This window comes from Crotalus tigris, unplaced genomic scaffold (genome assembly GCF_016545835.1).
Source record: "Crotalus tigris isolate CLP2741 ecotype Arizona unplaced genomic scaffold, ASM1654583v1 scf7180000019151.395998, whole genome shotgun sequence".
NCBI lineage: Eukaryota > Metazoa > Chordata > Lepidosauria > Squamata > Viperidae > Crotalus > Crotalus tigris.
The window spans coordinates 58131-82362 of NW_024097403.1; the positions used below are offsets into that span (position 1 = coordinate 58131).

A 24232-nucleotide genomic window follows, 5' to 3' on the forward strand; every position below is an offset into this window, starting at 1 on the left:
TGTTATGACGTTTGGTAGGCTTATTTTTTAAAAATTGTCTTACATGTTGGCCATTATTGAATCTCTTGGTGAAGAATTCCCTCTTTGTGAGATCAGTTTGGAATAGAAAGGGAGAACATATTCTGTCTCCCTAATATTAATCATTGCATAAACTTATCAGCTTCTCTCTTTCTTCATCAGTTATACCAGTAGTTCTGCTACACAAAACTGAAATAAAAGCTCACTAAAGTAGGAGGCCTTAATAAAATTACTGATAGGAAAAAAACTGGTTATTGGAGTGAATGATCTTGCAAACCATTGCTGAAAGTATGTTGTACCTGAGGAACTCCCTCAAGCCTACCAGAATTTGCCTGTTGAACATAAATGGTAGTTTTGACAGGAGGAATGTCAGTAATAATGTACATGCGGTTAATTCAGCTTTTTCCAGTCTAGCAACTGAACTACAGCATTATACTGGTTTGGAATTGTGGAAACTGCAGTCTGAACATATCCTCAAGGCACCAGATTAAAGAAGACTGTATTAATAAGGTGGCTTGAAGGCTTCAGGCAGGCAATTAGTGGTGGTCCTGGTCCAGAGAGTCTAGAAAGTTTCATGACGTCAAACAAATCTAGACTGAATCCGGATGAAGTAGCTGGGGATTCAGAAGCTTCTGAATTCAAAAACAGTACATCCTTGAAAAACAGATAGAGGCTGGGCTAAAGGGATTTTTGCATAATTATATTGTATAGGTATCTTATGGCTTTCTTGGGTGAGGAGAATTTTTCCATAGTCAACCATGCTCTGTCACTTCATGGCTGGATGACTGCACAGCACTCTGCATAGAGCTGCCCTCAAAGACCATGTAGAACAGGGGTCTTCAAACTTGGCCCTTTTATGACTTGTGGACTTCAACTCTCAGAATTCCTCAGCCAGCATGCCTGGCTGAGGAATTCTGGGAGTTGAAGTCCACAAGTCATAAAAGGGCCAAGTTTGAAGACCCCTGATATAGAACCTTCAGTCAGTGAAGCAATTCAGGATACCGGTTGCCATCTTTAAAGCCCCACCTGGCTATATAGGCTAAGCCTTACATGCATACTTCTCTAATTAAATCTATCTGTCCAGTTAATGGGGAAAGAGTTCCACCATCAAGGGAATGCCCTCTCCTTGGACTTTTACTTAATGTTGTCCCCTCTGCCCTCAGATATCCAAACAATAAACTTGTTTTTTGTAACTTTTTGGGAGAGCCATAAACACATGGCTCTTTGGAAAGGCATTTGGGGATGTAGCAAAATAATGCTACCCTTGAACTGTAGTGCGTGAAATAAGTTGAGTTATAATTGTATTAACTGGTTTTTGTTTGCTTGCTTTAATCCTAGTGTACTGATACTTTATCCTGGGAAATGGAGGAGCATATAGATAAAGTAATAAAGTAGCAATTAAGAATGAAATAAATTCAAACCAATCCAGATTATTTTAATATGTTCTGGAGAGCTACTCCTAACACCTTTCCAGATTTCAGGTGATCTATTGATTTCTGACACTGAGATCTGTGGTTAGTATGAAAGAAGTCCAAAAGTTTTGAGGAAGAGTTTATATCGATCTCCTCAGCATAAAATTCACAGAAAAAATTCTCCCACTTTGTTACAGGAATATCCAGCTTCAGGGCCCTGAAGTTAGGTAAAGCAGATCCTAATGCACCAAAATATTTGATTTAGCTGCTACCTAAAGAGATTTTTTTATGCCACCATCTCTGGGTTGCAAAACTCCAGACAGACACTAGGTGGCAGAAGAGTCAGATTTTTCTGAATATCTTTGCTGCCATCTATTGACAATTGTCTTGAATTTTGCAGCCCATAGATTGTAGTCCTGGATATTTTGAACGAGTGGTGGTTCTATTTTTCTTCTGATAATGGTTCCCTTCTAGGTTTGAATCTGAAGTTGGCAGAATTCAATTGCTGGGATGCTCTTTGTGCAATTATGTTACATGTCCGTGGGCTGTACATTTGCCTCGGTGCCTACTAGATATTGTAACATGGAAGGAGGAAGGGGTAAGGAGCTAATGTCCACCCATGGAACTGGAGCTGCAGCATGTCAGATAACCCTGAAGTGTGATGGGAAGAAATCAGTTTTGATAGAATTTTTTCAAGGTCACAGTTGGCGTCCAAGAATGATCTTGGACACTTGTGGATAACAAATGGAGCCGCTCCTGCAGCCGCAGTTAGAAATGGACCCCAGCACTTTTGGGTGCGTGCAGCATCGTCGGTATATTTGGGGAGGGGATGTGTCGCTTTGCAAGCTGTGGCCAGCTCTGGCCTGTAGGATTGCAAAGCCCGTCTGGATGGGCAGCATCTCGGCTTGAAGCGTTGTTCGGTGCGCTGTGCCTGCTTGGATAGCGGGAGTTTGGCGGCGTCGAGGCTCCTCCTCCGCCAGGTCAACCCACTCTTACCTTCCTCCGCCCTGCGGTCCTGATTCCCAGCAGAGGCGCTGTGCAGAGCGAGGACCGGAGGCTGCTGCCGCCGCCACCGCCGTCGCCTCTCCAGTGCGAGCAGGAGCCATGTGACTCGCCGGTGAGTCGGGGCGTGCGGCTGCCTCCTGCTTCAGAGCTACCTGATCCGAATACTAAGCAGAGGCAGCGAGGGGAACGACGCCGCTGCGGCCGGGGCTGCCGGAGTTGAGGGACGCGCGTTGCAAGCCGGATCGAGCGCTTGGGCTGCCCGTTTCCAAAAAGGCGCCGATGATGGAGATGAAAGATCAAGGCGCTCAGATGGAGCCACTGCTGCCCACGGTAAGCAGAGCCGCAACAAGGAGAGGCGGGGAAAGCCACAGGCAAGCCTGTGCCGCAAAGCCAACTGGTGGGAGGGGGCGAGAGACATGCGTGGCTGGTTTTCGGGGTCCCGCCACCGGGAGGCTGAATTTTGGGGAGGGAAGCCTTCCACACGCTCGGCTGCCGGTCGCCATCAGCAGCGCCGGAGCTACCGGAGTGTGCACGGGTTCAAGACGCGTGCGACCCCGGGGTTTGTCCCAGCCTCTTCCTGTGGCCGGGAGGGCGGTGGGGGGAGGCGCGAGGCCTGTGGCCGACAAGCGCGGGGGTCGCGCCTCGGATGGAAGCGCTCCTTGGTTACCCTGCGCCAGATCTGCTTCGGAGATGCTGCGGCTCCTTTCGCTCCTTTCGCGCATTGGCTGTTCCTGGAGACCGAGTATTGGACGAGTGTGACGATCTGTCTGGCCCACCGGACCTTGCCAGGCACGCAAGAATGGCCCATGTGCCTGATTTGTCCCAGCACCTGCACCAGCAAGTTACATTGTTCTCTCTGTTCTTGTCCAAACACACACACGCAGACAGATAGAGATTCAATGGGAGAGAGCTGTCTTCTATACTCAGACACGTATTCTTGCAGCAACCTGCTCTTCCACATGGATGCAGAATGGCTGAGAAGGGGGCTGCTTTGCAAGCATACACTTACTTGTGGTTATTTTAGAGCAGATCTTTCATATCTGTTCTCTCTCTCTCTCTCTCTCTCTCTCTCTCTCTCTCTCTCTCTCTCTTTCTCTCTCTCTCCTCTCTCTCTCTCTCATGTATGAGTTCTCTCCCAGAGTCAGCTAGACTTATGCCCTTTGGGACCCCACATTTCCTTCCTTTATCACCTGTTCTAGGCATCTTCATTCCTCTACAGGCTTCTAGGAGAAGCAGAACAGGATTTCTGCTGCCCTTTTAAACATAATAATAATGATGATAAAATAATAACATCTACTTCTCTCAAGTTCTTGGGAAAGACTTGATAGATGGATAAAATGCCAAATTCAGTCTATCAGGATGACTGCGCAACTAACCATTATAATGCTGTGCTGAATTTGGTGGTCTTAGCAGCCTCACCAACTATATTCAGTGGTCCTTGCAGCATCACCAGCATTACTGTGATTGCATGTGGGTATTCAAGTCTTTCTTCTGTACATATGAATAGTTTGGGGAATATTTTTAAACCACAGTGAAATTGATAGGTAGTAATTTCCATTGTATCTACTGATTGATTTATTGGGCAAAAGTCTTTATTTTCAGAATTGTTGCAGATGTTTGAACAGAGACCTTTCCCTTAGTGTAAAGGGCATAGGTTAATCTATATACTTAGGGAAGTTTCTTATTAGTATTTGTCCATTATATAACCTGAAAATGGTATTCATTACATCTCCAGATTGCATCTCAAGATGCTCATAACCTGGCATACAGCACTGAGGAGTATACACTTTCCATATGTTCAGACAAATCTGATAAATATAGTGGAACAACAGCTGGTTAATACAAGATGTGCTTTGAAGTGCACTTTTTTATTCAAAGTTTGAAATTCTCTTTTTATAAAAAAAATTATAACGATCTTGACCTTTATTGTACGGTGAAAATCAATTGCAATATACATTACTAGTTTAAAGCTCCTTTGTAAATCAGTAAAGTAAAAAAGCTAGGATAGTCATCGACTGCGTTTATGGCAAGATGGTTTGCTAGGTGGATTTTTTAATTTAACAAAAAAAATAATTTATTTAAAGAGTCTATGTTGAACTAAAAAAAATGCTAGACTATGTGATATCACTATTACACATGCTCTGTTAATAGTCTTTCCAAACCTGGTGCCTTCCAGCATTGCTAGCCAACATGCCAGCCACCAGCACAGACAGGAAATTGTGGGAAATACAGTAGAAGGCTTAGATTTCAGAAGGCTTTTCAATATTCTTGCACCTGTGCCCTCTATGAACAAGTCAATTTCTAAACTTTCTTATTTTCCCTTAGTGTAAGGCTGATGGTGATTAGCAAAAGGAAGGAGGAGTTGAACAAGTCACACATTTGAACAAATATGCACAGCCTTTGCAATGCCTGACTTCATTTGAAAGAAATGAATTATAGTTTTAGAAGTGACAAAGTGCCAAATATAGGAGAGAAAAATACTGTGGTTGAAGGATCACAGGAAAGTAGGAGTGCATGAAGATAGAACAGTTCCTGAAACTGTATAGTTTGCATTCTGTTATGTTACCCTTTTGGTGCTCAGGTGAATTTGAAAGAACTTTAAGTTAGTTCTTAAACAAGTTTTGCGTAAGTTGGTACCCTGTGAATGTGTTGCATTGCAGATTCCCTAATTCCTATCCAAAGAATCTCTAAGTACACATGCACATCAGAATTATGGGAACTACATTTCAATGTATCAGAAGAATACCAGGTTGGGGAGGTTTTCTTACCATCAAAAGATTTAAATATCTTAGAAACCTATTTAGAGAATCTTTTCCTTTATATGAAGGTTATTAGCATTTCTCAGCTTTGCAAATGCATGTTTGGATTTCTGAGAAGTGTTACTGGTATTAGTAAGATGATATTTCTAGGTTTAAGAATGGAGAATTTAGATCCTAGTTTGACCACAGAACTTCTCTGGCCTCCAGGATATCTCCTTATCCAGAGACAGCCCGGTTGTTGGAAACTGTAATAATATTTAAGGTGGCAAATGCAGGGGACAATAGTAACCTCCGGGGCAACCTGTTTTCCAACCTATTCCTTCTCTGTGTGTATGGATTTCAACTGATGGAATTTTCCACAATGGCCAGCCTGGCTGGGAATTTGGAGACCTGATATCTACACTTTGGAGGCATTCAGGCTAAGGAAAGCTATTCTAGACTGTTCCTCCTGAGTTTCTCTTGATTGCAGGGTATAGGGCAGTGATGGCAAACCTTTTAGAGACTGAATGCCCCCAAACCGCCACACCCCCGCCCACCTGCCCCCACCCCACCCACCCCTGCCCATCCCTGCCCCACCCCATTCCCACCTTGTCCCTACCCTGCCCCCACCCCGCCCACCTGCAGGGCCACCCACTGCCTCCACAGCCAGCTGCAGCAGATTGCCCAGGTGGCCCTGCAGTGTCATGGCAGCCACGTCCTTTGCCCACGCCCCGCAGCATCATCTGCACGTGATGGGGCTCAAGGGTGGAGTCTTGTCCCCGCTGCTCGGCTGCCATGTCCTTGTCTGTGTTGCTCTGTGCGGGCCATGCCCGGGGGCAACTCTCTTCTGGGGGGGGGCTGCTGGTGAGGGGGCCACAAGGGGAGGCAGGGCTGGGGCAACGGCACACATGTCCACAGAGAGGGCTCTGAATGTCCCTTCTGGCACTTGTGTCATAGGTTCGCCACCACTGGTATAGGGCCTCCCCTGATCCTAAAATCTGCCTCTAGTGTGTGATGAGTGATACCCTAGCAACTACTAATTTAGTCAGTTTTTGCCTGAATAATGGAAATAGGACGCCATTTTGTCCATCTCTGGCAACAAAATGTCATGGACTTGTCAGTGTGAGTCAAAGTCTGAGTCAAAGAGCCTTGTACAGTCATTCTGCTACATCTTAATGAATGGTACTGCTGAAGAAAATCAGGTCTTTCGGGCCTTAAGCATAAGATGATGCTGATACAGTGCATAGGAATGGGGGATAGTCTCTTACTGCATCTCTGTTTGCTGCTTTTCCTTGGAAATGGCTTGTAGTTTATGAGCCCCTTGCTAGGGACTTGTGTGAGGAGAATAGATGTTATGAAACATTTTCATTCCCCCGTGTGATTCTGCCCTTAAATGTAAGGCAAAACCTATTTTTGCCTTTTATTCTTTCAAAACATATGCTCAACATATTGCTAGGTTGACCACTGCTGCCTCTTTCTGGATGGTCAATACTCAACATTTATAACTCCGGGGAACATTATTTCAGATGACATAATGACATTTGCATAGTAGCTTTTCAAAATGAATGCAATTTGACTTGTATAGAGGGCATTCCTGAATTTTTCTTTTAAATATAGCAAGCACTGTATATATGTTGTACTCTCAGCTTGATGCAGATGATCATCTTGGAGATCCTTGCCCAGAGTGGGAATTCCAATGAGGGGGTCCTTGGTGCTCTCTGAGCTTGGTTGTTTTTTTAAAGATGTTTCATTACCCAAACTAGATAACATCTAGCACTGATGATATTACCTTGAGTGTTAATGAAACGTCTGCAAGAAAACAACCAAGCTCAGAGAGCATCAAGGACCCCCTCATTTTAACCCTGAGCTACATATTTTCTCCTTTATTAGAATTCCAATGAGTCTTATTTGGCTTTTATTCTTTTATAATAAAACCAGGCATACTGACTCTGCTCCAAGTATCCTCACATGATACAGCTTTGCCCTTTGAACTCCTGATGTTGAAAGGGTTTTTTGCTCTCATGTACTGTAAACGTCCCACTGTGTAAAGAGTGCTGCTTGCATTAAAAGAAACAAGCATTGTCACTTATCACAAGAAGTTGAAATTTGGGGAATGAAAAGATGGGGGGTGGCTGGTTACGAATAGCCCCATCTCTTCCACTTCACATTTTTTCTAGTATAATTAGTGCAGGAACAGGGCTTTGCTCTAATTAATTTAAAATTTCACTTGGAAGGCAGCAAGAATTCCTGAAGAAGCCATGCATTCATTTAAAAAATAAAATCCAACATGTACAATCAGGCTATTATTTGTTAGCATCAAATAATCAGAGAATAGTAAAAAAAAAGTTTTAAATTCTTCTAGAATTCATCAATAGGCTGGATGCTAAGCAAAATGAAGAGTGGATGAAGAATTAAAAATTAGCTTGAAGTTTTCTGTAGATTTCAAATAGTGTTTCAAATAGCTGAAATAAAGAAAAAGGACAAATCAATAGCTGATCTTTTATTTCTTTAAAATATGAACTAGTGAATCACTAATGAGTGGACGTGCACATAAATGTTCACTCTCTTCCATGCATGTGTGTCTGCAATTAAATTCTATTTCAAATGTTTATTAGAGAACTCTTACTTTGTGGACTCATTGTTTTCATCATACTCTGACTCATTCATTAGGTGCATCATTTTTCTCCTTCAAAATATGTGAAGAAAATGTATTTATTAAAATAAGCATATCTTCCCTTTTATACTGTGAACATCTACAAAACATATGAAATCTGACAAAGTGTAGCATAAAAAAGAAGCAGAACTTTACTGGAATAAATCCAACACATTGAATGTCACTTAAATTTTTGAAATGCCAAATGGGTATATATTTTGTTCCAGTTCTTTTGTCCCATTTCATCAGGTACTGAAAAGCAGAAGACAGGGTCATTACATGGATATTTTAACTCACAGAATTCCAAAGTTCTGGCATAAAAATCCAAAATGTCACATCCTGTACCACTTTCTTCACTTTCAAACCAGAAAGCATCTGGATGATTATTTCTGTTCACATGTATGTGTGTCTGTGTGGAATTTTAAAGAATTCACATCCTATTAGAGTACTAAATATATTTCCAGAGAAGAATTCTAAATAATTTGTACTTGGACAGCAGGCATTTGAAAAAAAATATCATTAGAAAATCACTTTTTAAATGTAGGGGTTTATATTAATACCATCAGTAATGTTGATACTGGTGATCTGCTGTCATGTCTGAAGCAACAACACAATCGTAGGGCAAGAAGGTAGAGTTGTTGAATTTTCCCCACAAAATTCTATATTTTGGATGTTGGGAAAAATGCAGTAATATCTACCTTGGGAGACAAGAAGTAATGCTATTAAAGTTCTACTCTAATCAATTTGCAAATGATGTTGGCTTTCTTTTCTTGCTAGTCAGTGGTTGCTTCTGAAGGTTTTATGCAACTACTCCTTCAGGAAACTCAAATGTCTCTTCCTTTTCTAATAATCCCTTGCATTTTCATATCTTTCCCTTTCTCTCTCTCTATCTTTTCCTTTCTCTCCCTCCCTCCCTCTCTCTCTCTCTCTCTCTCTCTCTCTCTCTCTCTCTCTCTCTCTCTCACACACACACACACACACACACACACACACACACACACACACACACGGAAGGAAAAACTGCAATTGCCTCATGCAACTTTGGATCGGTAGGAGCTATCCATCTGAAAACTTCCTGAATTGCTGATGACAAGATGGTATGACAAGTTTTGGACATAAATGATTTGGCCCATTGGTTAATACATCAGGTTCACACAAAACTTTAAAGTAGAATCCTAGAAAATCTGGTTACTATTTGTAACAACTATGCTGGTCACACTTCTGACAGCCTTCAGCTGCCCCTTCAATATTTAAGAACTAACAAATAAGAAAAAGACTTGGCATTATTAATCACATCCAAATGAATTCAGATTCAGCCTAATTTGCAGATGAAATTCAAATTTTTGAGCCATGTGAACAAACCATTATGACCTGGTGCAGATATAATATTTTTGGCCATTTTATATCTTGTCAGCTGTTTGCCTAGATCAGGGATAGGCAACCTTGGCTCTTTTATGACTCATGGACTTCAACTCCCAGAATTCCTGAGCCAGCCACACTGAGGGGAAAGGGAGAGGTTTCCAAGCTGAGCCATGCTGGCTCAGGAATTCTGGGAGTTGAAGTCCACAAGTTATAAAAGAGCCAAGGTTGCCTACCCCTGGCCTAGATTCTCCCCAGCCAGGTGTTGACTTGTGGGAGAAAAGTTCACTCTACCTACTCTTTTCTTACTAGTTGTACCCTCATACAGTATGTTGATGATAGGGCAGATTAAATTCATAGTATTCAGGATGTGTGCCAGCAGAAATAATTTGTAATCTCATAAACCCAACCAAGAGAAATAAAATAAATGAATGCTCTGTATGAAATTTTACCTTATGTGTCAAATTTGAATGCCTTTTCATTTTGCTTGGAATACTTTTGCCTGAAGTATACGTAATACATGTGTTTCTTATCTGGGATATCTGGGATAAATTAGTTTCTCTTTTCAGTAACTTGAATCTTCTTCCCCACCTTTCCATTTATATAGTTTTTTAGAACAAGGAACACCAAGCAATAATATTTTTATGAGGAACACCTATTACTGCTTCTTCTTCTTCTTTTTTTTAAAGAGGGGGTAGAAATGAATACAGTATTGAAATAGAGTATGTTTGAATAAAACTATTCATCTTGCATTTGATATACTGATTATAGAATGGAATGGCATATGTGAGTCTACATATTATGGCATATTTCACCAAAATATCTGGATAATTTGATAAAGTACAATTGGTACAATATTCACCTTATTTTCACATTCAGTCTTGATTTTGTGAATACCTAAAATTCACTTTCACAAAGATATATTTTTTGTACATCTCTTTGATGGCACATACGAAACACCTTCAAGTTCTTTGGGAAATATATTTAAAAACATTATTTTAGAATATCTTTTTTTATTCATTTGTTTGAATGAAATTAGATAACAATAAAAAGGAAAGAAAATATGTATTTAATTTTTTTAACATTGAATTTTGCTTTTGTAGCCTTTCAAGATAGCCCAGAGCAGGAAACCAAAACCAAGAATATCATTACTACTTTTATTCTAAGGTTACAGTATTTATTGTATATCAGTCTGAAAGTGCTTCTCCCTTCCATTTCTTTTACATTCCAGAAAACTAGGGGCTTCTCAATTTTGAATTACTTTCTGTGCCCCCATTCCTGTTTTGGACTCAAATTTCTCTCATCAAACCTTTCCTTAGGTCGCAGCTCTTCCTCCTCTCTCTCAAGGTTAATCTCGCAGATCAACAGCTTCAGTTCTCAGGTATCCTAGATAGTGATTATTTTAGGATTATTCATCAGGCTTCTTGCTTGAAGCAGATAATTCAACTCTTGTTTCTCCAGCTGTTAATTCCCTCTTGCTGCTCTCACACCATACTGTATATTAGGTCTTAAGACTGAAAAGACCAAAATCAGTTTTGATAGCAGAATCAATCAACAAGATTTTAGCCAGAAATGACTACTTAGGAAAAAAAAGAAGGGTAAGTCATATAGAATAATAAATATAAAACAATACTAACTTTGAAACCTATAATATCTCCTGGAGCCAGTCCAAAGAAGACTGGATATATTTAATATAGAATGTAAAGCTGAAAAGTACATGGCATTGAAAAGGGATAATAAAATGGTCTGTAAGGGAAGGGCCAAAACACTGAATGACTCCATTCAGGACAGACCATGTATTATACTCTTTTTCCAAAGAAGGTTCTCTTGTTTTCTTTTGGCAGAAGCCGGTGTCCAAAGTGAAATATTATTAATTTATATGACCAGTGTTAATAATTGCTGGCTGTGTTTGTGCTTTATTCTCAAACAAGGATTACGAGAAGTATGGACAAACTTCGGAGGAACCTTTACTCACAGTTTATATTAAGAAGAGACTGATAGCAGGTGATTGGATGTCCAGAGAGGCTTCTCTCTCTCTCTTGTATCCCCCAGTAAGGGGAACATTTAGCAAAAATGGTAAAGAAAGTATTTTGAAGGTCATAAGAAGAGTCCTGCTGAATCAGATTATAAATTGTCTGGTCCAACCTTCTATATCAAGGGTGTCAAACTGCCGGCCCATGGGCCAGACGCGTCATCTGGAAGCCGTGCCCACCCCATTACCGGCAATGGCAAAACTGTCCCGATACGTTGCGTGACGTCACGTGATGTCACGAGTTTGACATGTTTGTTCTATGTCATCAGTTAGCAACTGGATGTTTTTTTTTGAGAAACCTAGTAGTCTTGCCCTTCCAGTCTCTTCTCAGTTTCTAATATTTGAGAGTGCTGCCTACAATCTACTGTAGGACAGCAAGCAATAGAAATAGATATTAACAGGTTGATCTTCCATGAACCTGTCCATGAATGCCTGTACCGTATCTTCTGCTGATTTTGTCCAGATAATGAAAGCAGTGTCATGCTTCAAATCCCTCTCCTTTTCCATGTCTAAGTGATGTCATAATGCATGTACAAAAGGGTTGGGATTGTGATGCATTAAACTTGATTTAGACCTGCCTACAACTGCATGTAGATGTCGACGCATAACTACCCTGCAAAGGGGTTGATGGGTAAGCAAAGGTTGCAGATGGTTACAGATGAGCTGATGTACACACCTCCCAAATCTCAACTACTGTGTGGAGATGGGCGCCCTGCATGCTGATTGGTTTATCTAACTTCCGGTTGAGAGGCGGGTGGAGGGCAAGGCACATTTAAATGATGTTAACATTCACATAAGTATAAATACAACAATTATGCAATCATCTCTGAACAATAGACAGATATGTTTCCTGATGTGCTGTGATGCAGAAGTTTAACCCAAGCTTTCAACAGATCATTTTGTCAACCCTCCTACAGATATAATTGAACTTGTCCATCTGTTTTAAAACCATCCAAACTGTCTACAATTACCACATGTTGCAATTACTTTGGATGGCGTTCTACAGCGTATTGCGTAAAAACTTTGTGAATATCACAATATTTAGTTTCAAGAGATGAAGCTCATAAGCCCATAAAGGGTAAATTACGTTTTCATTTCACAATTAGGTGACTGCTAAAATAAAACAATAATATTGTTATTAATCAGATAAATTAAACCTTTCTTAAATGTTAATTTCAATTTAGCCAAAGAAAATCTCAGTGATCCACTATGTCAAATAATTTTTTAAAATAATTTATCAATTCAAAGAAAATATTTATCAGGAATTAGCACATAAATCAAATAAGGGACTATGGTCATTTTAGTAACATTAATTTTACCTCATAGACTTAAAAGGACTTTAACCTATGAATTAACATTCACTCTAAGAGATTGGTGTTAATATAATACTTTAACTTGTGTTAATAAATCATGGTTGCCGTGTTGCCATAACATGCTACACCCAAAGAAATAATATTACAGATTAACATGATGGCTTACTTCACCCAATAGACTAAGGTAATGTCTGAATTCCCACATCATGCTGAACTACAAATTCCTAGCTCCAGTGTAGCGTAGTTGTGTGAATCTAGCCTAAATACAAAAGAGCATCCTGTATATAAATGACTAGGTGAATGCTAAAATCTTTTCATCATGCCAATGGCAGACAATTAACTGCTTATCCGAAGGAATCCATGGAAGCAGTTCAGGGGAGGGGGGCTCAACTAAAGCTTAAATTAGGTAGGATAGAAGTTCTGGGGAGGGAGAATTTGTGAATCTGCATGAGTTAACAAATCAGAGTAACAAAATTGGAAGGAACCTTGGAGGTCTTCTAGTCCAACCCGCTGCTTAAGCAAAAGACCCTATACCTTTTCAGACAAATGTTGTCAAATCTCTTCTTAAAACTTCGAATGTTGGAGCAACCAAAACATCTGGAGACAAGTTGTCGTTCTGTCAGAAAATTTCTCCTTGATTAGTTTCCATCCATTGCTTCTTGTCCTGCCTTCAGGGGCTTTGGAGAATAGCTTGACTCCTTCTTTTTGTGACAACCTCTGAGATGTTGGAACACTGCTCTCACATCACCCCTCGTCCTTCTTTTCATTAAACTAGACATACCCAATTCCTGCAACCGTTCTTCATATGTTTTAGTCTCCAGTTCCGTAATCATCTTTGTTGCATAGACACAATCAATAATAATCTAAAAAAAAAAAAATGATGAGCTTGGAATTTCTGCTTCAGTTGCTTCTGAAGATGGTCCAGGTTATTTAAGTAAACAAACAAACAAACTTAAAAAACTTCTCAGGAGTATTTGAGGGGGTTGCGGATGTGGTCTAGAACATTGTGGAATTGACCCTGCAGCAGGTCTCCAGGCAGCCAAGCAGAACACTTTCGGGCCTACTGGAAATTATTGCATGTGGTAATAAAGCTATATGTGGCTCACATCAATGGGAGTCCGCCTTGTCATTAAGTTGTTTTGAGGCTGTGTCTTATCGTCTTGCAATATGATCCACCCAGCTTTGAGTTGGGACACGCCTTTTAGAGGGAACTACTTTCTACAGGAAATGTGCCTAGTCAACTCACTGTATCAACAAGACAAAGTTGTTCATATATGCTTCTACCTTGATTAAGGATAGAATTTGGTTCAAGCTTTAATGTGCTGTTGTTTTTATTTCATTACTGTTAGTTTTTAAAGAATATGATTTTTGTAGTTGTTGTGTATTTACTTCTATGCTTTGCAATAGTTATAATGTGTAACTATTAATTGTCTTTAAATAATTTATCTATAAATAATACAGTGCTGAGTTAACACCCCACATATATGAGACAGAGAAAATCTGTGTGATTTTCCTTGTTTAGCCTGGGAATACAAAGCTGCTTCCACAGCAATTCAAGTATTGTAGTACAAAATCCACTTATAGCTTCCTCAATTGTTTTTTCCAGAACTAATTTTGACGGGATGGATAAATAGAGCAGGAAGATTTGTAGGTATCGTTTTTGTTTGATGGTTGAGAATAAGCAATCTTTGTACTCTAGTACATGTTGCATAGAGATCTGTCAGTAGCTGCCAATCTACTTTTTAGAAGAGAATATTTATAGCTCAGGGTTGAATTGTGGGGTCCCTGGTGCTCTCTGAGCTTGGTTGTTTTCTTGCAGACATTTCATTACCAAACAAGGTAACATCATCAGTGCTGTTCATTACTGATGATGTTTCCTTTTTTTGGTAATGAAATGCCTGCAAGAAAACAATCAAGCTCAGAGAGCACCAGGGACCCCACAGATCTACTTTTCCTCCATAGTTAGAGAAGGATTTCCAGTAGTAACCTTTTTCAACCTGGAGTCCTCTGGATGATTTTGATTATAGGTCACATTACTTTTGGTCTTTGATTGTGTGGTAAATTAATAGAATGTTTACTGAGAACTACATTGGGGAAGATGCCTATGTGATGTTTTAATTGCTGGTTCATGATGGATATATATCAGGTGCTAAATACTGAATATAAATTCACATTTAATAGCTAACAATATATAATTAGCTGAATTCATGAATACTAAATGGCAGGTTCTGTTTTCTATAGCAATCATTGTATATTTAGGCCGCCCTTCGGAGTCAGTTCCCCCATTGTGTGAGTTTGTACAGCTTTGTGAAACTTGAAGTTTACTTCAACATTCAGTTCAGTTTTAATAAGAGTGCAATGGCTCAGCTGATGCTGTTAGCTTTGGAACAGTTTTACTGAATATGACATGTTTTTTTTTAAGAAAACAAGTCTCATTCACTTGCAAACGATAATAGGTCACTGCAAAAATGAGCCAGAACAAAGTTGCAGTGCAAATATTATCAAAACCTTTCTGCAAAATAATTGCCAGATTATTTTTGTGATCCTTTAAGTAATTTAGTATAAATTTTGTTGGCTGTAAGCTACCCTTTTTCACTTTCCAGGAATATATTACACAGTGTTTTAAATTTTTCTTGGTTAAAATTTCTGTTTGGAAATTGGGGTTTATTTGGCCTTTTTAAATATGTTAGATACTGTTCAGTATGAATTATACATTAATGGACTGTGCCTACCAATCTTTTTGAGGGAATGGGTCTTCCTGTGCTTTGTAACAAAACTGCTTTTCCCTCAGTACAATAGATCCATTGATTGCTTAATGAAAAATGTGGAAAGTAGTAATAAAAAAATCCTTACTTTCAAAATAGCAGACTAATGCAGAATGTGACAATATGTAATTAGAATGAAGGTATTCTATTTCAAAATTTGAAAAATTTCGAAAAGCTGGCACCAATCTTTACCAGCCAGGGATAACCTATAAAAGGAGGGGAGCTGGGGATTAAAGCCTGTGCTTGATCCTTGCCCTTTGACACAAAAGTTTTACTTCTCTAGGTGACACATAGGATTGTTTGATAAATCAGAAAATAGTCTGTATGCTCCTATCAAGAAGGCAGCTAAGAACCTCACACCTTAATAAGTATTTAAATATAGAATGACTTTTGGTTACAAATGCCTACAGTATTTGATACATCTGATGAAGAAGTGAGCTGCAGCCACTTCATGTTGCTTAGGAACACTCTTTATGTTCACCAAATCTGAACATACATCAGAGAAAAGGGATACCTGTGTCTATTATTCCCATAATATTTTGGTTACCTATCATGATTGATTCTCCTAGTTGATCATTTAACTTAACTTGATCACCCTTTGAGAGAAGTCAGGTTATGGAGAAGACAACGCAAAGACTCTGGGCAGAGGTCCTTTTGGGCATCAGGTTCCATGGAGAGAGGTTTTTCCGCAGACCGGAAGGTGTGTAGTTTTGTGTGCTGCCTGCATCTCTCGGATGGGGCTTTGCTTGTTTCTGCGGCCCGGTTGCTGGCATGCCGTGGCCCGTTAACAGTCCATGGACTGGGGGGTTGAGGACCCCTGTTATAGGGTATACTGTAGTAACAGAGTTGTTGAGTGTCTTTCCATGCCTACTCCTTCCTCAGGCTGAGTTAACATTTACTTTCTCATAATGGTTCTTGCATTCTTTCTGCAATATGTGCTCCTCTGGACCTAATTAGTAGCAAACAATCATTTGGATACTCCTCTTCAATATTTAAAATTTTTGTAGCGACTTGTTTTGTGGTTCTGATTTTGAGTCAGTTGCTCCTCTCTTGAAATAAGAGCTTCAATGTGCCCATTTTTATCACAATTATAACATCATGTGGTTATGTTATCATGTGGGGTTTTTTTGCCTATGAAAAGTCTATGCACTTCAATAGCTTTTTTGGTTTTCAGATTTCTCTAAATGTTTAGTATCTGCTTGAACTGAAGTGTTACATCTTTTTTTGAATAACTCTTTTTTAGTTGATCTCATTCTTGTTTCTTCCATGTTGTCTCTTTCATGCTGGAGATTCTGTTCTTCACATTCTTTTATTAAGGCAGCATTGCTCATTGTTCAGCTTCTGGCAAGCCTTTCTGATGTTCTTTTCCTTTTGTATGTAAATATATTTCTTTTTTTTTCCCTACAGGTAGTCCTCAATGTATGACCACAATTGAGCCCCAAATTTCTCTTGTTAAGTGAGACAGTTGTGAAATGGGTTTTGTCCCATTTTACGACCTTTTCTGCCACAGTTGTTATGTGAATCACTGCAGTTGATAAATTAGTAATCTGGTTACGTGAACCTGGCTTCCCTACTGACTTTGATTGTCAGAAGATTGCAAAAAATGTGACCTTGGGACTTTAGATTGGGTATACAAAAATATTATATAGTTTTTTCATAAGTTTTATTTTTATATATATTATAGATAATCTTTTTATATATATAAATATAAAGTTCTTAATTTAATTTTTATTTTTACTTTTTAAGCCTATATTCTGCTCTGGGAAGCTCAGGGGGGGGAAGGGAGGGGGGGGTTTTTGGGAGGGGTGGGGTTTTTTTTTTTTTTTATATATATGTATTGTTTAGTTTTATTTTTTTGTATATGTTGTCTCTTGTTTTGTATTCTTTTTTCTTTTTTGTAAAATTTATAAAACTTTTAATAAAAATGTGACCTTGGGACACAACAACAATCATAAATATTGAATTGCTTGCCAGGCATCTGAATTTTGATCATGTGACCATGGGGATGCTGCAAAGGTTATAACTGTGAAAAACAGTCATAAATGACTTTTCTCAGTGCCGTTGTAACTTTGAACGGTCACTAAATGAACTGTTGTAAGTTTAGGAGTGCCTGTATTTGCCTCTGGCCTTTTACAAAACACTTTTGGCTTAAGACATTCTTAGTTCCACTGATTCCCGATCTTATTAGTTCTTCATGATTTTTGAGACTTCTACGGTTTCCAACACTGCTACCATTTGTGATGAAACCATGATTTATGTCAGCAGACATGGCACAATTTGGTCCATGTTTGGGGGAATGATAAATAACTTTTGAAAACTCATTACCATTGACCCCAGATATCGGAATTATTATATAGAAGTTTAAACTTAAATTGTTATCACTGCCTTCTTTATTTGTCCATTTTGTGGTACTGTAATATCTTAGATGTGTAAATGTGAAGGGGTAATTACGTATATTTATTTTGATTCATGTCTAATGTTTTAAGATGATGTTGTTTTAATTATTGCTATGTTTGTACTCTGTCCGGATCTTGTTATGTGAGATGGGCAGCCGCATAAATTTTATAAATAAATATTGTCTTTAATTTACTTGGAGGACCAGGTGATCATGAACAATGAAACAATAGCTTGATTTCTGGTTTATTTATGGACACTATTGATGCAGTTTTCCTGGAAACAGTGTAGAAGTAGTTTGCCATTCCTTTCATCCAGGATTAAAAAAAAATCTTTTCTAATCTAGTTTACATCCCTGTTATCCCTTTGAGGGCTCTCCTGCCCGCTTCCCTTAAGCTACACAGCCCAGAGAAGATCAGCCTGTTTCTATCCTCTTACCCCTTTTTTAATCATTAAATTCCCTCAGCTTTATGGCTGCCTTTCTTATTAGGAAGTGACCAATTAACCCTTTAATCATACTAAATAAAAAGCAAACTCTTGTATTACAGTTTTATTGTTTAACCTGCGGTCACCAAGATGGGTCCTAAGAGTAACAGTATGCTCACCAATGTGACCCTTGGCCTCCATAAACTCCCTGCTCCATCCGACTGCTTTATTCTTCTAATTTAAAAAAAAAAAATGAATAGGCAGCTATAATGCTGCAAATTAGAGCACCTTCTTCAAGCCCAACCTGTATTTCTATGTAGACTCCTAGGCATTCTTAAAATTGAAAAGATGGATGTTGCAATCCTCTGTTTTCTTTGCCTTCTGCTCCCAGGGTGTTTTGTGCCAGGTCTCAACCTACCATGGCAACCACTGTGAACGAAAGCCCACAACATATCCTCAAATTTCAAATACGCCCACTGGCTCCAAAAAGATTGGGGAATACCTAGAAGTGTTTCATACAAGTAAGAGTCTGATAGTCCCAATAATATACTGAAATGTATCAAAGAATGATGATATGGTAATTGCAAATAAATCAGTGTTAACTTAACTGCAAATAAATTAATAAACTGCAAATATCTATCTGTCTGTCTGTCTGTCTGTCTGTCTATCTATCTATCTATCTATCTATCTATCTATCTATCTATCTATCTATCTATCTATCGATGAATGTTATGTTACCTGTAAATAAATCCATTTGTACAAGGTATAATTTTGATGTTTATAGATTTCCCCCTGCTCCCAATCTACTACAGCTTCTTGAATACAAAACATTCAAGGTTTGTGGAAACTGACTTATAAGCAGGATAGGGAAAATTATAAAAAGTTGGATGGTCATCTTAGATGTATAGAAGTGTTTTCTGATTATACAAAATCACCATTGGATGCAATATTTTGCTACGACTCAGATAACAAAATCTAATAGATTTTTAATAAATAGTTTTTGGACTAGCAAGATATTTTATTAAGTTGTATTGATGTGCAAACCATTAGCTTTTAGCATTCATGTGTCTCCAAATCATAAATGAGGATAGTCATTAATAGTAACCTGGTATCCAATAGCAGAACCAAAGTATACCATCTAAGATCCAGTGACCTGGTTTCGGGGGAGAAAAGTAAAGAGATAAGTTGGGATTGTTTCAACAATCTGTCCCACTGTAACCTTAAGGGTGTCCTCCATATCTTCCTCTGAGTATCGTGATCTTGACTATACTGTGTGCCCTCTCTTTTCCTTCCAACTATGCTCCAACCTCAACCATCACTAACCCCATCTGGGCTATAGAACCCATCAATCCACTTTTACCCTCACGACAGATCCCAGGGCCTTCCCTAACTGTTTCTGTGGATTCTCAGCAGCCTGAGGAGTACTATGCTGCTGTGGGTAAGCCAACTCCAAAGTCACATGTACACACTACCCTCCAAATCTCCATTCCCTGATCCCTGAACAAATACAGTTTAGAGTGGGTCACTCTAGATATATTTCACAATCTGCAACATTTTATATATAAAGAAGTTCAGCAAAACAACTTCGAAGAACTAGTATTGTCCCAAGTTACAAAAAACAAAAGCCTGAGCCGCCACAGAGCTCAGGTCTATAGGTTGACCATCCAGCTCCCTCCAGTCCTTGAGTCACCACTACTTATTGCTGGAGAATTGACCCATCTCATGTACTTGTGAGTTCATCATTATTGCTCTCCTGGATCTACCATGTTTTTCAAAGCTGAGCAAAAATCTCCTTGCCACAATTATAGTTTGTTAGTAGTTTCCATCCAAGTACTAATAAGGTCTAACCTGGGGTAGCTTTTGCAAGATCAGCCAACTGTTGTCAATTATTGTGATTTATTTACCTATGACTAATTTTTATTTAGTATTGTGATGATTGGGTGGTGGAACTGTCAATTAAAACAAGATAACCGAGGGCTCTTCCTTCTAGTTATATTTTGGAGGTGGGAGAGGAACTGATGAGAGAGGGATTGGGGAGCTGTGGATGAAAGACCGATCTGGAGGAATCTCAGAGTTCTAGCTTAAGAAAACCTCCATGTGTCAGAGAGATTGGGGCTAGATGGGTGGATGGATAGAGAGTAGATAGGGATAATATTATGTGAAGCTGTTGAATTATTTAATATAATGTTGTATTTAATATTGTTGTATCCTTCCTATGTTCTAGTCATGTCATCCCAGAGACATAGAGGAAAAAAATAAAAGGAGTGGGTGATAGCAGCAAAACAAATAGATCCTTTAGAGATCTCTCACAGCTATTGGGATTTTGCCTTTATTTGGAAGAATAATGATTGGAGGACACATAGAGAGGAGGTACATGGCAATCATGAACAACCAGGTCATTCAATACTTATATATCTGTTTGTAAGTTACTAATAACTGAGCATATATGTTACTGTAAATCATAACATAGGCCACTGAGAATCAGGCTGTAAAATGGGAATTTTCTTTTGCATTATCTTATTATATTGTGAACACTGGAGCATTATAGCTGGTATGCATATAAAATAAATGGTAATTTCAGTTTTAAGCTTTATCTCTTTAAAAATGTTGGTAATTAAATTAAGAATGTGGAAATTCTATATAAAAGAGGAGATGTTATTCAAATGCTCATCTTACAACTTTTCTCTGATGTGGCTCTTGTTAGGCTTGGTGGAATTGACTCAGATGCTAGCAATATGGCATTATGTTCTCCCACAACTACAGATGTTTTCATTTCTGTCTATTTTGTAACCCACTTACAGTATGCCCTTCTTTGATTCAAATCTGAACCCTTCTTAATGTACATTTTTGTTGGAAAAAGCATGGACATTATGGATATGTATTTGCACATTGTTTTTTCATACAACTACAGATACATTGTTCCAAAACTAAAATAACCTGTCTAGGCTACAAATCTATGGTTGTTTTATACCACTTCACCCATGATAAGTTTTCTCAAAGGATTCTGGGAATTATATTTTTATATCTATTTATTATTCAGTATGCTTACATAACCACCCACCAAAAATGTATTCTGAGCATGTACAGCACGATGACCATTAAAAACTATACAACAGTATATAAAACAACAAATATAAATGAAATAACATAAAAACCCAAATGTGTGGGAGAGCAACAATCACCCAATCCATACAACTGTCAGGTGCAAATAACCATTCATTGAGTTCAAAGCACGGGCTCTGGACATGTTTAAAGCCCATCTAAAGCATAATCCAGTGGTTCCAAAGACTGATATTTCTCAAAGGCAGAAAAACTAGTCAAGTAAAATCCGAAGTGTTATATTGTAGTAAGTTTCTAATAATATAATTATGTTGAAATAAAAAGTACCCTTATAATTGAATTGACTTCCAAGAAATAAGCTTAGACTACCTGGGTATGGCTTTGAAAACACACTTAAAACATTCTTGTGAATCTGTTTACCAACGGTTTCTTAGAATGTGGGTACTTAAAGGAAAAGGAGAATACTTCTGAAGCTCAAAATATCTTTATGTCATTTCATTCCTGAAACAGCAACTCATGTTCTTTACACAGTAATGAGGACATCTTTAGATGTAGTCATTTTTAGCTGACCCCTGATGCCCCTGGAAGCAATACCTTTGTTCAGTCTTGTTGCTAGACTCCTTCCTCAGACACCCATGGCAAACATAAGGAACGATTGCTAGAATTGGGTATGTCTAGTTTAACAAAGAGAAGGACAAGGGGGGACATGATAGCAGTATTCCAATATCTCAGGGGCTGCCATAAAGAAGAGGGAATTAAGCTATTTTCCAAAGCACCTGAAGGCAGGACAAGAAGCAACGGGTGGAAACTAATCAAGGAGAGAAGCAACCTAGAACTAAGGAGAAACTTCCTGACAGTGAGAACAATTAATCAGTGGAACAGCCTGCCTCCAGAAGCAGTAAATGCTCCAACACTGGAAGTTTTTAAGAAGAGACTGGACAGCCATTTGTCCGAAATGGTGTAGGGTTTCCTGCCTGAGCAGGGGGTTGGACTAGATGACCTCCAAGGTCCCTTCCAACTTTACTTTACTACTATAAATGGAATGATTATATTTGTTTAGGAATTATCATTTATTAATGATGACCTGGAAGATTCTGTTCCTGAGTTTCTTTTTCAGTACTGTTTCCCAGACACACTGCAGGCATTCTAACAACTCTCTGACAAAACTCCCACAGCCGTCTGTCAGTTCTCAGCCATCATTTGGGAATTGTTCTTCAAATCAATTCTAATATAGGCCTTTATTAATAGGCTTGATGTCTGCACCAATCAAACAATGCATTCATTAATTCTGCACCCAGTACATTTGAATGTGAACAAAAGTAACATATGGTAGCGTTCGACTAACTAGATGTTGGAAAGACTTCTGAAGTGTATGTTGTTCTTCTGTGTGGAATACTTCCTTCCCTCATTTTCTTAATTTGTGAAGAAATTTTTTAACTTCATGAAAAAAAGTTTGTGAAGGAAGTTATCTCGCTTGGAAACGAAGAGTGGAAATAGCTTGGACTTTTTGTTCTCTGTTCTCCTTGCCTTCACCTTACTTCTCAGGAACACATGGATAAAAGAGTTTGTAACCTGGAAGTTTTTCTGAATTTATTCTTGAAATTCAGGAATACTGTTCAATCATGAAATGCTTATATGGGAGAGGAAGATGAATTTTGCCAGTTTGCTCTTTGTTGTCACACAGTTCTTTTAAAACCTCAGAGAAGCAGTTTTGATGTTTGGGTTTTTTTTCTAAGCTGCAAATGCATTTAAATGTAATTGATGAAACAATCAAAATGCAGATGCTTAAGTAACGAATGCTTTTGTACATTAATATACATCAGTTGCCCTAAGAGAGATAATACGGGTATATTTTTATAATGCTGATAAATTTCCTATTATATTTTTAAAAGTGATGCTGCAGCATTTTTCTGGTCTCAGAAAACTCCTTGATTCAAAACAGATGAAATCAGTTAAGTTGCTCTGATCAATTTCATGCTGTTCCTGATGGAGATTTTTGTGCTGCAATCTTGAATTCCTTGTCTCCCACGGGCAAATTAGCTGGAAAATGAAGTTGGATTAAGAATTTTTTTCTGGATTTCAGCTCCATTTCTCCTATTTGGCCACAGGGATGGTCAGGATGGTCCAGACTAGTTGCACAGTTCCTGCTCCTCCTCTCCTCCCATCCATCCTGGAGAAGAAGCACCATCTGCTTTCCCTTCTCTGGGCAAGTATTTTGAGGACTGGTGGGAAAAGGGAAAAAAGTTTTACAGTTCTTCCTATCATTTGGAGCAGAAGATAAAACTTGGGAGTACTTTTGTTAATTTCACCCAAACAAATGGCCCTTTATTTGAACTTGTTAAAAAGATAAAAGAAAAGGACTGTCTTTTATTGTTCAGCTACTGGATCCAGGGGAAAAAGACCCAAAGGTCTAGCCTTTCATGGCAGGCAGATCGATTGCCTTGTACAAAATGGTCATTAAAGGCAGAAAGCTGGGACTGAGGCCAAGCCAATCGGAATGGAGGCATTTGTCTAAGATGGAATGAGGGGCAGCAGGTAAACCACTGTGCCCTACTTTGCAACAGCAGAGAAGGGAAAACGCTACTTCTGATGTGAGCAATAAAACTTCCTAGCAGCCTAGGAACAGAGAAACAGACAGTATTGTTTCTTCCTGTCCATGGTAGTTGGTAAATTATCCATCCTTATTATGCTGGAGCAAGAAGAAAGTGGATGAGCCCACAGACTATTTTTCTTTGTCTCTTTTCCGTTCCTCATTCAGGGCTCCTTGGCAAGCACATTTAATGCCATTTTATCTGTGGATGATTTATCTTCTTCCTGTCACCAGTTAGGAACAATGGAAACTCAACTGGAGCAATGACTGGGATTTTCATTTGTTTGTACACGTGCTGCTATAATTTTGAAGCATTGTATGAAGCACAAATTATAAATGTATTTTCCAGTTGAAATTGGTGGGATTTAAAATATATGAAGATTGAGAGCCACTCATTTATGAAATTGATGGGCAGCAGCATGTATGAGTGCTGCCCATGCTAATTTGGATGGGGAGGGCGATTTTAC

At 38.9% G+C, this 24232-nt stretch overlaps 1 protein-coding gene across 6 annotated transcripts in view; it reads left to right on the plus strand.

The window, feature by feature from the left end:
• The first annotated feature begins 2291 nt into the window (after nucleotides 1–2291).
• The window catches only part of SLC4A10 (solute carrier family 4 member 10), a 165755-nt gene continuing 143814 nt past the window's right edge, over nucleotides 2292–24232 (plus strand). For 3 of the 6 annotated variants that reach the window (XM_039360050.1, XM_039360051.1, XM_039360055.1), the window contains exon 1: nucleotides 2292–2765. In XM_039360050.1, the coding sequence (XP_039215984.1) occupies nucleotides 2715–2765 (51 nt within the window). In that variant the 5' untranslated portion in view covers nucleotides 2292–2714. The remainder of the gene's footprint in view (nucleotides 2766–24232) is intronic. The other 3 variants (XM_039360052.1, XM_039360056.1, XM_039360057.1) reach the window with 1 other exon arrangement.